The following is a 13,039-nucleotide window of genomic DNA, read 5'->3' on the forward strand; positions in this document are numbered from 1 at the left end:
AAGCGGCACTTTGCGACCGGTATTTAGAATGATGCATGTGCCTCTTAGTCTCCTACAGATCCTCATCTAACACAAACATGACATTGGAATCCAAGGACACACACATGGATCTGCTCTCTCCGGACTGGAAGGACGCAGTCCATGAGCCTAACACCGTACACCTTAGACGCTCGTGACCTCATCTGCGGAGTTGTGCAAGGACCCTCTCTGAGCCTTACCCTCTTCAACACCTACATGATCCCTCTAGCCAGCATCATCCGCTGTCAGGATATCCATGTCCTCGCCTACGCCTACGACACACAACTCATTCTTTCTCTCATGGACAAGACACCTAATACCCGGATCGAGTTCAATGCGTGCATGACGGAAATCACCAACTGTCTAAAGCAGAGCATCTGCAAGGCCGAATGCATATCGACGTGGGACTCCATTTGTGGGGTACAGAGTAAATACCGACACCCACACCAAGGACGTCGGGATCATCAACAGTAAACTGGACATGAACGCCAAGTCAATGCCGTCACCACCCCACGCTTCCACACCCAGAAGATGCTGAGGAAGTTTTCAAATGGCTCCGAATCAGCACCTGGAACGCTGTCACACACACCCTGGTCACAAGCAAGCTGCACTATGGAAAGACCTTAAATTCAAGGGTCAACAAGAACAAACTCACCAGAAAGCTGCAGACCATTCAGAACTCGGCGGCCAGAATCTCGCTCAACCTCCCACGCCACACTCACATCTCACCACACCTGAAGGAGCTCCGCTGCTTCCCATTCACAAACGAGCGCAATTCAAACTCCTCCCCCACACTTTGAAGGCACTACAGAACACTGACCCAGAACACCTCAACAATCACATCGGCTTTCACAAACCTCCCCAACACCTCTGCTCGTCCGGACTCATGCTCGCACAAATCCCAGGCTTACTGAAAACCAGATCTGGCGGCCGAGACTCCTACATCGCTCCTAAAGCATGGAGTGAGCTGCCGCACATAGGAGCTGCCTCCTCACATCTTGAGCTCCGCAAGAATTTTACGCCCTGGCTTTGCGAGTAGCACCGATAAGCCCTCTGTGTGCCCGGACTGTAACCTGCTCAACGCCAGGATACCCTCCTGGGTGATAGCGCACTCTACAAATCTGCATAGCAAGACAACCATAGCATCGCCCATACTTTTTTGAGTTATTGCTCTTTCTTGTTGGGTCTGGGCCCTAATTCTAAAGTCCACCTCTCACTTCGAGCTCAGAGGGCGTGGGTGTTCAGTGAGTGCCCTCCCCCAAGCGTGGCTATTTTTAGGATACCTGTAAAGACCAGCTGGAACTTAACGCATCTCCCGAAGACGTGACGGTGCTTCTTGTGAACAGGTTACAAGGCCTTCGATTACCTTTGATTCGGGCACCGAGATTCTTGACAGCGCTGGACTTTGTTTGGGGTCTTGCCCTCTATTTGGGTGATGGCTTTTGTAAACCCTAGGGCACAGCTTTCCAAACTGTACATGTTGGTGACACACTTTCAAGACATGCATCATTTCGGGACACGGTAAAGCAGTGTAGCGAGCGAGCCCGAACCACCTAAGGGGGATCGGGGGGGGGGGGGTTCTCAAAGTACAGATGTTACAGGTGAGGTACAGTCTAGTAAGGACTAAATCAGGTTACCCTTTTAGTCTTCTTTTTTCTAAAGCTAACCATTCAGTTAAAAAGCAGCAGCCTCCAAGATCAGCACAGACTTCTAGCTGTGCCTCTTACTCTTTTTTGTTTCCAAATATTTTATTTGCATTTCATAAATGAGGACCAAATGTCTAGTACAGAAAAGTTTAACAAGTACTGCAGAGGTGAATGGCTAGCAAAACTAGCAGAGGCTGCTGAAATGAGATCAACCAGCATACCGACCGGTAAGGCCTCAGACAAGCACGTGTGACGCCACAGCCAGACAGAGAAGGAGAAAACAAAAGGTGGAGGAGCCAGAGGTCCGTGGACCTGGCAACCGGGACTCGGGCTGCAGAGAAAGCTCTGGGAATTGTCTCCTGCTGTTTAATGACAGCCCTGTAGGTATTTAAATATCCCCCATTAGTATTTCTAAAGACGAAAAACACAACACCATCAGCCGCACGTCAGAGGCTCCCGTGAAGCATTTACTGAATGCAGTGGAATCCTTTGTAGAGCGCGCTGATTGTAGAGGGAACCATGGTAGCAATCTGAAACCTTAGCAGCGATGCCTCATCCAGCGACACACCGACGCATGGCAGGCGACACAGCACTGTGTCCCGACACAGAGTTTGGAAAGCTCTGCCCTAGGGTGTTGCTGTTTTTGAACTAGAAACAATATGCTACAAAGCGAGCAAACAATTCATAGCAGGAGGAATTGCAGTCATTGCACATGAATAAAATCATCTACTATTCGAAGTAGAACCCTCGCAGACACCTTTCTTACAAATTTAGTTACCTCAATCTTAGGTGTGGTTTTAAATATGTGGCCTGAAGCTCCATTAGCAAGGCCACTTTGAACGTCATCCACAACCGACCCGTCACCAGCCCTAACACTCCTGTGATCCCAGTGTTTTCCCTGTGAGCACCGACAAAGAAATCCCATTCCTCTAGTGCGGCTGGACCACTGCGCAGAGATTTCCCAGAAACACAGTTCACACTTGTATATAAATTACTGCACCCAGTAATTGCTGAGTGCGGTTAAGACCTCAGCCTTTGTTAAATCTCTGCAGGTCTTATCTGCCCGAATTTAAAAGGGGAAAAGTATATGGTAGTTACCTTGACGTGCGGCTTTTGGTGCAGTGAGTACTCAAAACTGCATGGTACTTCACACAAACTAGGAGTAGGTGATATTTATTGCACCTGTTAAATTGTGATCCCCGGGGAGTCACACTTCATCTGGTGCGATAAAATGGCCCCTTCCTTCAGCCCACTCGTATTTTGCAGTGGCGGGTTGGTTGCAGTGCGGGGTTTTGCAGTGGCGGGTTGGTTGCAGTGGCGGGTTGGTTGCAGTGGGGGGTTGGTTGCAGTGGGGGGTTGGTTTCAGTGGGGGGTTGGTTGCAGTGGTGGGTTGGTTGCAGTGGGGGTTGGTTGCAGTGGGGGGGTTTTGCAGTGGCGAGTTGATTGCAGTGGCGGGTTAGTTGCAGTGTTGGGTTGGTTGCAGTGGCGGGTTGGTTGCAGCGGTGGGTTGGTTGCAGTGGGGGTTGGTTGCAGTGGTGGATTGGTTGCAGTTGCGGGTTAGTTGCAGTGTTGGGTTGGTTGCAGTGGCGGGTTGGTTGCAGTGGGGGTTGGTTGCAGTGGCGGGTTGGTTGCAGTGGGGATTGGTTGCAGTGGCAGGTTGGTTGCAGTGGCGGGTTGGTTGCAGTGGGGGTTGGTTGCAGTGGAGGGTTGGTTGCAGTTGCGGGTTGGTTGCAGTGGTGGGTTGGTTGCAGTGGCGGGTTGGTTGCAGTGGGGGTTGGTTGCAGTGGCGGGTTGGTTGCAGTGGTGGGTTGGTTGCAGTTGCGGGTTAGTTGCAGTGTTGGGTTGGTTGCAGTGGCGGGTTGGTTGCAGTGGGGGTTGGTTGCAGTGGCAGGTTGGTTGCAGTGGGGGTTGGTTGCAGTGGAGGGTTGGTTGCAGTGGCGGGTTGGTTGCAGTGGGGGTTGGTTGCAGTGGTGGGTTGGTTGCAGTTGCGGGTTAGTTGCAGTGTTGGGTTGGTTGCAGTGGCGGGTTGGTTGCAGTGGGGGTTGGTTGCAGTGGGGATTGGTTGCAGTGGCAGGTTGGTTGCAGTGGCGGGTTGGTTGCAGTGGGGGTTGGTTGCAGTGGAGGGTTGGTTGCAGTTGCGGGTTGGTTGCAGTGGTGGGTTGGTTGCAGTGGCGGGTTGGTTGCAGTGGGGGTTGGTTGCAGTGGCGGGTTGGTTGCAGTGGTGGGTTGGTTGCAGTTGCGGGTTAGTTGCAGTGTTGGGTTGGTTGCAGTGGCGGGTTGGTTGCAGTGGGGGTTGGTTGCAGTGGCAGGTTGGTTGCAGTGGGGGTTGGTTGCAGTGGGGGTTGGTTGCAGTGGCGGGTTGGTTGCAGTGGTGGGTTGGTTGCAGTTGCGGGTTAGTTGCAGTGTTGGGTTGGTTGCAGTGGCGGGTTGGTTGCAGTGGGGGTTGGTTGCAGTGGGGGTTGGTTGCAGTGGCAGGTTGGTTGCAGTGGGGGTTGGTTGCAGTGGAGGGTTGGTTGCAGTGGCGGGTTGTTGCTGTAGGGTGAAGCAGTGTCTGGTACTGTGGGGCGGCTCTTGATATAGTGGGAAGGAGGGGTGAGCTCTGTTAGGGCCCCGTTGATGAGGTGAAAGAGTGCTTGATTGAATCCGGCAGGTGATATAGTGGGATGGCGTGCCTGGTTCCAAGGTGAGACTGTTTACATAGTCAGAAGGAGCGGTCTCTCAATCAAGGGACTGTTGACGGAGTGGGAATGAGTGACCGGTTCTGTTGTGCGACTCGATACAGATGGAAAGAGTACGGAGTTCTGTATGTGGACTGCTGTCCTAGTGAGGCATTTTCTGAATTCTTGGTTTAAAAATTCTCTTCAGTGTTATGGAGGAGTGTTAGTTTTTAGGTTTCTGCCTGTAGAGTTCAAGATCAGGAACAATACCTACCTTATACCTTCAAGTCTTGCAATCATCTGGAAACACATTAGATAGACTTCTTGTTCCTGAGCAGGACCTGCACCTTGCTGTAAAAGTGCTTCCAGGTAGTGGTGTATTCTGCTTTCTCATCACCCTACACAGGAAGCATTGATACATGTAATCAGTTTCCAGGCACCCCTGCAGACAGCAGGAACCCCACGTCCGGAGGCTCCGATTTGACTAATCATTATCCGTGAAATCAGCAAACAGAATTGCATTAGTCCCTTCATCGACATCGCAACGTGTTTAACTTAGAAAAGATAGAAAGTGACACTGGTCATCTACAGACATCACCGAACGTCCTCGTTTGTCCGGGCGACGCATCATTTTCAACCACTGTCCTTCAGATATATACAGTACATCATTATTGAAATCACAAGAAGACATGGTTTTCAACATTCCACTGTGTATTTCCAGCGTCCTATCATCATGGGCATTTGAGATTACTTTGGAAATATCGCATTGCCCTTGTTGATTGTTTAACATTATAGGTTTCCAATCCATATCAAGAGTTCATCAATTGTCTTTACTGTGGCCCTCTTCCTGACGAAGGCCCCTTGGCTGGGCCGAAACGCGTGTAGAATTCCGCCAGCCATTTAAATTTGTGCCACTCTATTCTCAATTGACAGTGTTCTCTATATACTGTACTGATTTATCATTCTATGACAATGTGTTACCATTTCAACAATGTTTTTAATTAGTTTCCAGTATGGTTGTGAGTCCGTATGATGGATATGAAAGTGAATGAATGATTTTCCATTTTTTTCATTGTTTAAAAACGTAATAAATGCTAACTTTCGCATTTTTCGTAAATATATAGTTGTCTTTGTTTCTTTCTGATATTTATGTATGTAGGAGCATCAATTATGGTCTACATTTTGGTTGCCTTAAATCTGTACTTTTATTAATAAAAGTCATGCCACTATTTTTTTAAAGGTGGTGACAAGCTCTTTTGAAATGATTCCTGATGATCTTGTTGATGTTTTGCTACAGGTGAACTTCTGGCAAAGTGAACAGTGCAATATGATCAACGGCACCGCTGGCCAGATGTGGCCACCCTTTATGGAGTCCTCCACCAACCTCGAGTTCTACAGCCCGGACGCCTGCAGGTCAGACCCCACTTTTCTCTGGACTGAACCTACCCCCTCCAGTTTCTCCCATCACACTGGGCTTCAGAGGGTATCCAGTTCCAGGACCCATTGGCTTCTCTGCAAGGTTTCCTTCCCTGCCCCAAAGGAAGTGGATTCTGTGCAGACGCCATTGAGTCCCTCCAAAGGCCATCTGTCCTCCCCTACCACTCTCTCGGGTGCACACTATGAGGTAACAGGCTACCGAGACTTCGTATCTGGGTCAGTCATGACCTTGGCACCCCTCTTCATGTCTCACCTCAAGTGTATGCTCCTGTGTGACTGTCCCCACCTTTGTGTCTGTCCTATCCCCTTGCTGTTCCTGTGCTCTGTAGCATCTTATAGTCGCTTGAGCAGGTTATTAAAAACTTCAAATATAATGAACAAATAATGCTCTCTGCTCTGGGTCCCAAGGGACATCTGCAATCCTGGACAAAGGCAGGAGACCGCCAAAAACACTGGTCCATTGATGGGGTTATGGCTCTACATGACATCTTGCCACTCACTGTTCCATCTGGCGTCCATTGGACCATGTCACCACCTGATTTCTTGTCGGTCAGGTCCATCCGAATGGTGGGGACCAGTGCACTAAACCTCCAGCTTCTCAGAAGGGTCTAGTGCCCGCTGGCCCATGCTCGGGCTGCCCTAAGGACTGGACTGAGGGATCTCGTCCTCACCCGCTGGCCCATGCTGAGGCTGCCCTAAGGTCTGGACTGATGGATCTCACCCGCTGGCCCATGCTCATGCTGCCCTAAGGCCAGGACTGATTGATCTCACCCGGTGGCCCATGCTCTGTTGGACTTGGCCCTTTTCCTGAAATTTTTCGCTTTTCATCCCCCTATTTAAGGATGTCTCCCCCATGGTAAAGAAATGTATAGGCCATGTGTGGTGTGAGATGCCATAGTAAATGTGATGCAATGGTGTGCACACCTGTAATTCCCCCATTGTAAGAAAGCACCTTGGTGAAATGTCGCTTTTACAATGGATGCCATGGCTGTGTGTGGTGCCACCTGACTGTGGTGAGTTAGCAGTCTAGTTATTCGGTTCCCAGCAATCCAAGCTTTTGGAGGGAAAGCCTGGCACCTAGGGTGCTCCACATCCCCCGCCTGAGCCAGTTAGAACCAGTTTCTCCGATGGTTCTAGAAGCTTCTGGCACTGTCTGGTAGGTGGGGTGAGGGGCGTATAAAGAAGGGGGCTGTGCCACCATGTGCTCAGACAGGGCGTGGGCTTGAGAGTGAGGGGGCCTGCTGCCAGGCCGGTACCGCCGCATGGGCCTCTGGGCTGGCCCCAGAGCCCATCTATACGCCTCCACTGTCCACAGGGCCAGTGAGAGCCGGCAGCTGGAGTACAGGCTGCTGTACCAGGAGGAGTGCCAAGTTGCAGGGGATGATGGTTCCTAGGAGCTGCTGCCCTGTACTGATGAATACCCACTGACCGCTGACCTGGCCCAGTACTGCCTGCCTGCTCTCCTGCCCTAGCACCTAGGGGGCACTACACCTGGGCCCTGACTGATCCCCAGCGCCTGGAAAAGAGAGCGCTTTATCTGACTGCCAAAGAGCACCTTTGACCTTTGCGCAATCACTGCCCCAGTATCTGCTCCCTAGTGCTGGGTCCCTAGAGTGCTCACCAGCCGAGGATCACCGCTGCGGCCCGGGCGCTGTGAGACCTGAAGTGCTGCCTGTGGCCACACATGCAGGCGCTGGAGTTGAGCGCTGCTACGGATTGCGCCTTGGGGGCCTGAGAGTCACTGCCGTGGCCCGGCGCCTAATAAGGGAAGTGGCAGCTGCTGTTTGTGTCACCGCTGCGGCCGCTGGAGCCTGGAGAGGGCCGCCGCGGCATTGAAGAGACCCGTGCCGGGCCTAGGAAGCCAGAACAGCCTTCGCCGCATCATCGGCCGCGCCCCCTTCGTTGCCGCACAGCCATTGGCCTTTGCAGCCGCGCCCCACGCCAGCTGCGCTGTGGTTGGTGGTTGTGGGCGCACCTCCCGAGGGCCGTGCCTGATTGGTCCCCGGGCCGGAGGAAGCGTCCGGAGGCCCGAGGCCGGCTCGAGACACCAGCGAGGAGGCACGAAGGGAGTGAGAGCCCCCCAACTTGCCCAGACTAAGGATTACGCCGCCAGGGCCTCATCAAGGGCTGAAAAGAAAGGTAACACCCCCTGGGGAGGGCGAAGGTGCCAGGAGAAAGCGGGGGCTGCCGAGGAGCCTTGTGAGAACCGAGAGGCAGCCCCGCGACCGCCTCTCCCCGCAGGAGACTGCAGTTGGGCCCTGTTGGCCCTGGTTAACCCTGCGATGTCCCTGTGGGCCCTAAAGACCTAGTCTGAGGAGGAAATGGGCTAAGAGCCTCCTGAACTGGGCACTAGACTGAAGTGGTGATTGAAGTACTGTGCTTTAAGTAACCCATTGCCAGGGGAATGTTCCTGTTTTTAGAGAGCCCCTGCCGAGGGAAGGTTAATGTTGCTCTTGCCATCCCCCTGAATAGTAGCAGTGTTGCATTTTCATGATCAAACTCTTTTGATGCCTATGTTTACTGGAAATGTTATTACCATAGGACTCTGCCCCTAATGTGTACACTACTAACGGTGGTTATGTCAATGCGAGGCCTCATATGATTTGCAGCTCACGGGGGTTAAATGATGGTTTTAGGTGTACAGGGTTCCCTGCCTTATGATCCATGCCTAATACGGGATATGCTGTTTGCCCCTACTGCTTACGCTGCAGGCGCATGTGCCCTATGCTTATGTGTGTAGGCCCATGGTGATTTAGATTTGGGTTTAGTGCCCCACAAGAATATGGTTGACACTTCATGCGCAGATGTTTACTGCCCCAGTCTACTCTGGTTATGCAGGCGGTTTCTGCCCACAGGTTCATGTTGGATGATAATGCTTTTAGGCCTATTGCAGTGTGCAGATGTCCAATGCCCGCCTGCTCATGCCTACCCTGTTTCCTGTTTCATGATAATGGCTCTTTCCTATTGCCTACAGGCTGAGTGATGTTTATACCTCATGCTTACACTTCTAAGCCGAAGGACCTGCAAGCCGGTTTTCCTTCCTTTCAGGTCTGATGCCGATGTGTCCTAATGCTAATGGGGCGAAACCTTTATTCCCCTCTGCTACTGTGGTGCCATGATGTTTTTATTGCAGGGTTGAGGCTGATGGACTTACCTTTATTCTTTGTACCTCGCAATGGTTCTGGCAGCGGCCCGATTGGCCCTGCCATGTATATAATCCCCCTGTAAATATTGACTTGCGCCAGTTGGCGCAGTGTAAAGATTCCTGTGACTATTATCTTGTGTTGACATAATACACAAGTTATTTTTCACCCAAACTGGTGTGGCCTCGTTTTGTAGTGTGCCTTGTGTGTCGCCCGTGTGTGCTGCATGAATCCTTTACACAATGCCCTGGAATTTAGCCTACCCGCTCTGCACTACGCTACCCCATGTCTAACACTCAGGCTGCCCTAAGGTCTGGACTGATGGATCTCGTCCTCGCCAGCTGGCCCTTGCGCAGGCTGCCGTAAGGTCCACCCAGACAATCACACAGTTACAACACGCCCGTCCCCGGCCGCCTCACAGATTGCTGGTGATGTAGCATTCATGCCAGCTAAGAACGCTGCTGAGAATTATCCTGTTGTGAACTCTAAGTTACTTATCAGCACAGTCAAGGCTGTAATTCAGTCTAGGCTCAAATCATGGTGCCATCATCTTTTCGGATGCCTCCAAGACAACCATGAACACTCTCCAGCTTTTACAGAACACCACTGCCTGACTACTGTCGCGTTTAACGAAATGGGACCGTACTAGCAGTATCGCTACGTCCCTGGACCAGCTGCCAAAACAGAAAAAACGCTGAATTGTATGCTTCAGGCATTGTGAAAGTTTCTGGTAGGACATTTTCACCGGGCTTTGATGGGACAGTTTGGTGGTGTTGACGATTTTGGCATTGAAATCTGTTAGAAGGGGAGATTGATTGTGCCTTCTCTGTGGCACGGCTAAGCTTTAGAAACACCATACCCCTTCATCCACATACGGAAACAGCTTTGATTGTGTTGGAGGTGGTACATGTGTTGGTGGTTGTGCGTGTGTTGGAGGTGGTGCATGTGTTGGTGGTGCGTGTGTTGGTGGTGGTGCATGTGTTGGTGGTGGTGCGTGTGTTGGTGCGTGTGTTGGCAGTGGTGCATGTGTTGGTGGTGCGTGTGGTGGTGGTGCATGTGTTTGTGGTGTGTGTGTTGGTGGTGGTGCATGTGTTGGTGGTGGTGCATGTGTTGGTGGTGCGTGTGTTGGTGGTGCATGTGTTGGTGGTGCATGTGTTGGTGCATGTGTTGGTGGTGGTGCATGTGTTGGTGCGTGTGTTGGTGGTGGTGCATGTGTTGGAGGTGGTGCGTGTGTTGGTGGTGGTGCATGTGTTGGTGGTGCGAGTGTTGGTAGAGGTGGTTGTGTTGGTGGTGGTGCGTGTGTTGGTGGTGGTGCGTGTGTTGGTGGTGGTGCATGTGTTGGTGGTGGTGCGTGTGTTGGTAGAGGTGGTTGTGTTGGTGGTGGTGCGTGTGTTGTGGTGCGTATGTTGGTGCGTGTGTTGGTGGTGGTGCATGTGTTGGTGGTGATGCATGTGTTGGTGGTGGTGCATGTGTTGGAGGTGGTGCATGTGTTAGTGGTGGTGCGTGTGTTGGTGGTGCGTGTGTTGGTGGTGGTGCATGTGTTGGTGGTGGTGCATGTGTTGGTGGTGTTGCGTGTGTTGGTGGTGTTGCGTTTGTTGGTGGTGGTGCATGTGTTGGTGGTGGTGCTTGTGTTGGTGGTGGTGCGTGTGTTGGTGGTGGAGCGTGTGTTGGTGGTGGTGCGTATGTTGGTGGTGGTGCGTGTGTTGGTGGTGGTGCATGTGTTGGTGCTTGTGTTGGTGGTGGTGCGTGTGTTGGTGGTGGTGCGTGTGTTGGTGGTGGTGCGTGTGTTGGTGGTGCGTGTGTTGGTGGTGGTGCATGTGTTGGTGGTGGTGCGTGTGTTGGTGGTGGTGCGTGTGTTGGTGGTGGTGCGTGTGTTGGTGGTGGTACGTGTGTTGGTTGTGGTGCTTGTGTTGTTGGTGGTGCATGTGTCGGTGGTGGTGCTTGTGTTGGTGGTGATGGATGTGTGTGGTGGTGGTGCGTGTGTTGGTGGTGGTGCGTGTGTTGGTGGTGGTGCGTGTGTTGGTGGTGGTACATGTGTTGGTTGTGGTGCTTGTGTTGTTGGTGGTGCATGTGTCGGTGGTGGTGCTTGTGTTGGTGGTGATGGATGTGTGTGGTGGTGGTGCGTGTGTTGGTGGTGGTGCATGTGTGATAGAGGCCAAGCTGTTGTTGATAGTGTGTCTTTACATAGGAGGTGGTGCCATCTGCAATGTTCGGTGTAGGCTCCACAGCTCTCCTTGTAGTAATGAGCAGTGTGTACCATACAAACGTGAGACTGATGCACTCTGCCTTGAGTGTGATGTGGCCTCTGGTGTATGTGTAGGTGTGGGCGGGTCAATGCTTCATTGATGAGAGGTATAGAAAGAAGGGGTCCCAGACAAAAAACACAACAAATTTCACAATTCGAGGTATAATGCGTGGGATTATTTCACAAAAGGTCGAGTCAAGGTGCAAAGTGTTTTAATTTTCACCGCACCTGTGCTAAACATTCATTAGCTCATTACTCAGAACATGAATATACACATATTAGACACAATTTCAATAAGCCCAAAGGGGGGGGGGGAGAGGGAAGTGCAAGGGAGAAAAATAAACATTTCTTGCTAGTTAGACATCACTATTTCAAAAAAAATTTCAATTGCGTGTGACCATATTAGAAAATCACAAGAGAGAGTACACAGATCCCCAGGCGTGGGGTCAACAGCAGTGTGTAAAAATCAACATCATATTTTTGTTTTTTGTACAGAATCTCCTATTTAGCTGTATACATTAAACCGTTCCGTAGGAGTTCAAGTAAGTAGAGAAGTCTACGTTTCGACCCTAGATTGTAGGACAGTATATCCTTACTACGCGGGTCTTCGTCAGGACGTGAGGGAAGGGAAGGAGTGTGGGGCTGTTCCTAAAGGTGAAAAACAATAGGGAAAACTTTAAAAAGGTCTCCGGAGGGAGTCCCTACATAATACATCAAAGACGACAAAGTGAGAGACAAAAATTAATCATAGACTTTGTGACTGACAAGGAGGTATGAAAGACGTGTTACCTGCTCAGGAGTCAAATAAATTCCTGGTAACACATAGTTCTGGCCAAAGCCGAGCGGCGTGGTAGATTGTTAGAAAATCGCTGTACCTGGGGGCCAAATATTGAAAAAAGGGGGCCATCGTTGAATGTGCTCGTCACACAAGGTTGTATGAAAAATTACAAATACTTGAAAAACACTTGGCCAATAATCCTACCTCTACAGCGTTGCTGTCTAGGATCAAGGTGCGTGTATCAATACAGTAGGTGAAGTTGGGTCCATACGAATCAAGGTTCAGCGGTGAATCTGTGGGTTATTGGGGAGCCAAATTAGTCTGAGAAAGAGAGTTCTTAATCATTATTCAGTTGCCTGTACCACAGGCATCTAAACACAAAAGGCAATTAGCACACTTAACTCACCCGCGGTGACATATTATGGCTAAACAGCGAGGCGGCGTCTGTCGTGGTCAGGGTCCAATTATATAGTGCAATATCTGGGGACCAAACAGATTAGGAGCGGCATTCAATGAAAATGCGCCAAAGTGTAACGTTTGTATATCGAAAGACATTAGCCTGACATCGTACCTCTGATTAGATAGAGAGAATCCAGCACGCTGTCATTGCGGTCGGAGGGTTTACTTAAAGGACGGCGATGTGCACGAGTCCAAATTCCACCATTAGATCTGTGGAGTTAAAATAAACGGACTCAGTGTAAGCGTTTCACTAACGCGGGAGTTAAAAGCCGTCATATGGCGCTGCTCAAGTTGTGACAGACAGATAGCGCAAATGGACTCACCCGAAATGTTTTTTCTAAACGGCGCGTGCATGAGGCAGCGTCTGCTCACAGCCTGGAAGAATCAGGAAGTGCTACCTAGGATACGGAGGCCAGTTTGTAACCTCGCATAGGGCGAGACTGGTGTTACCAGGGTAACCAAGGACGCCGGTCAGCGTCAAGACGAGCGTCCATTGGATTAGAGGGAACATGACCGGGGAGCACAGAGCTTGAACGTTGTTATTATTAAAATACATTTAGATGGTACAGTGGACAAACTCTCTTGATTTATACATTATAATGACATAGTAATGTATTTCATTAAAGATGATGATGCTGAACTTAACATTGAAATTA

General features: G+C 50.8%; 1 protein-coding gene across 2 annotated transcripts in view; it reads left to right on the forward strand.

The window, feature by feature from the left end:
* Positions 1-13,039, forward strand: part of SCARB1 (scavenger receptor class B member 1) — a 703,088-nt gene that overhangs the window by 522,691 nt on the left and 167,358 nt on the right. For both annotated transcript variants that reach the window (XM_078668029.1, XM_078668028.1), the window contains exon 6: positions 5,619-5,734. In XM_078668029.1, the coding sequence (XP_078524155.1) occupies positions 5,619-5,734 (116 nt within the window). The remainder of the gene's footprint in view (positions 1-5,618; positions 5,735-13,039) is intronic.

The sequence above is a fragment of the Lissotriton helveticus genome, chromosome 11 (assembly GCF_964261635.1).
Source record: "Lissotriton helveticus chromosome 11, aLisHel1.1, whole genome shotgun sequence".
NCBI lineage: Eukaryota > Metazoa > Chordata > Amphibia > Caudata > Salamandridae > Lissotriton > Lissotriton helveticus.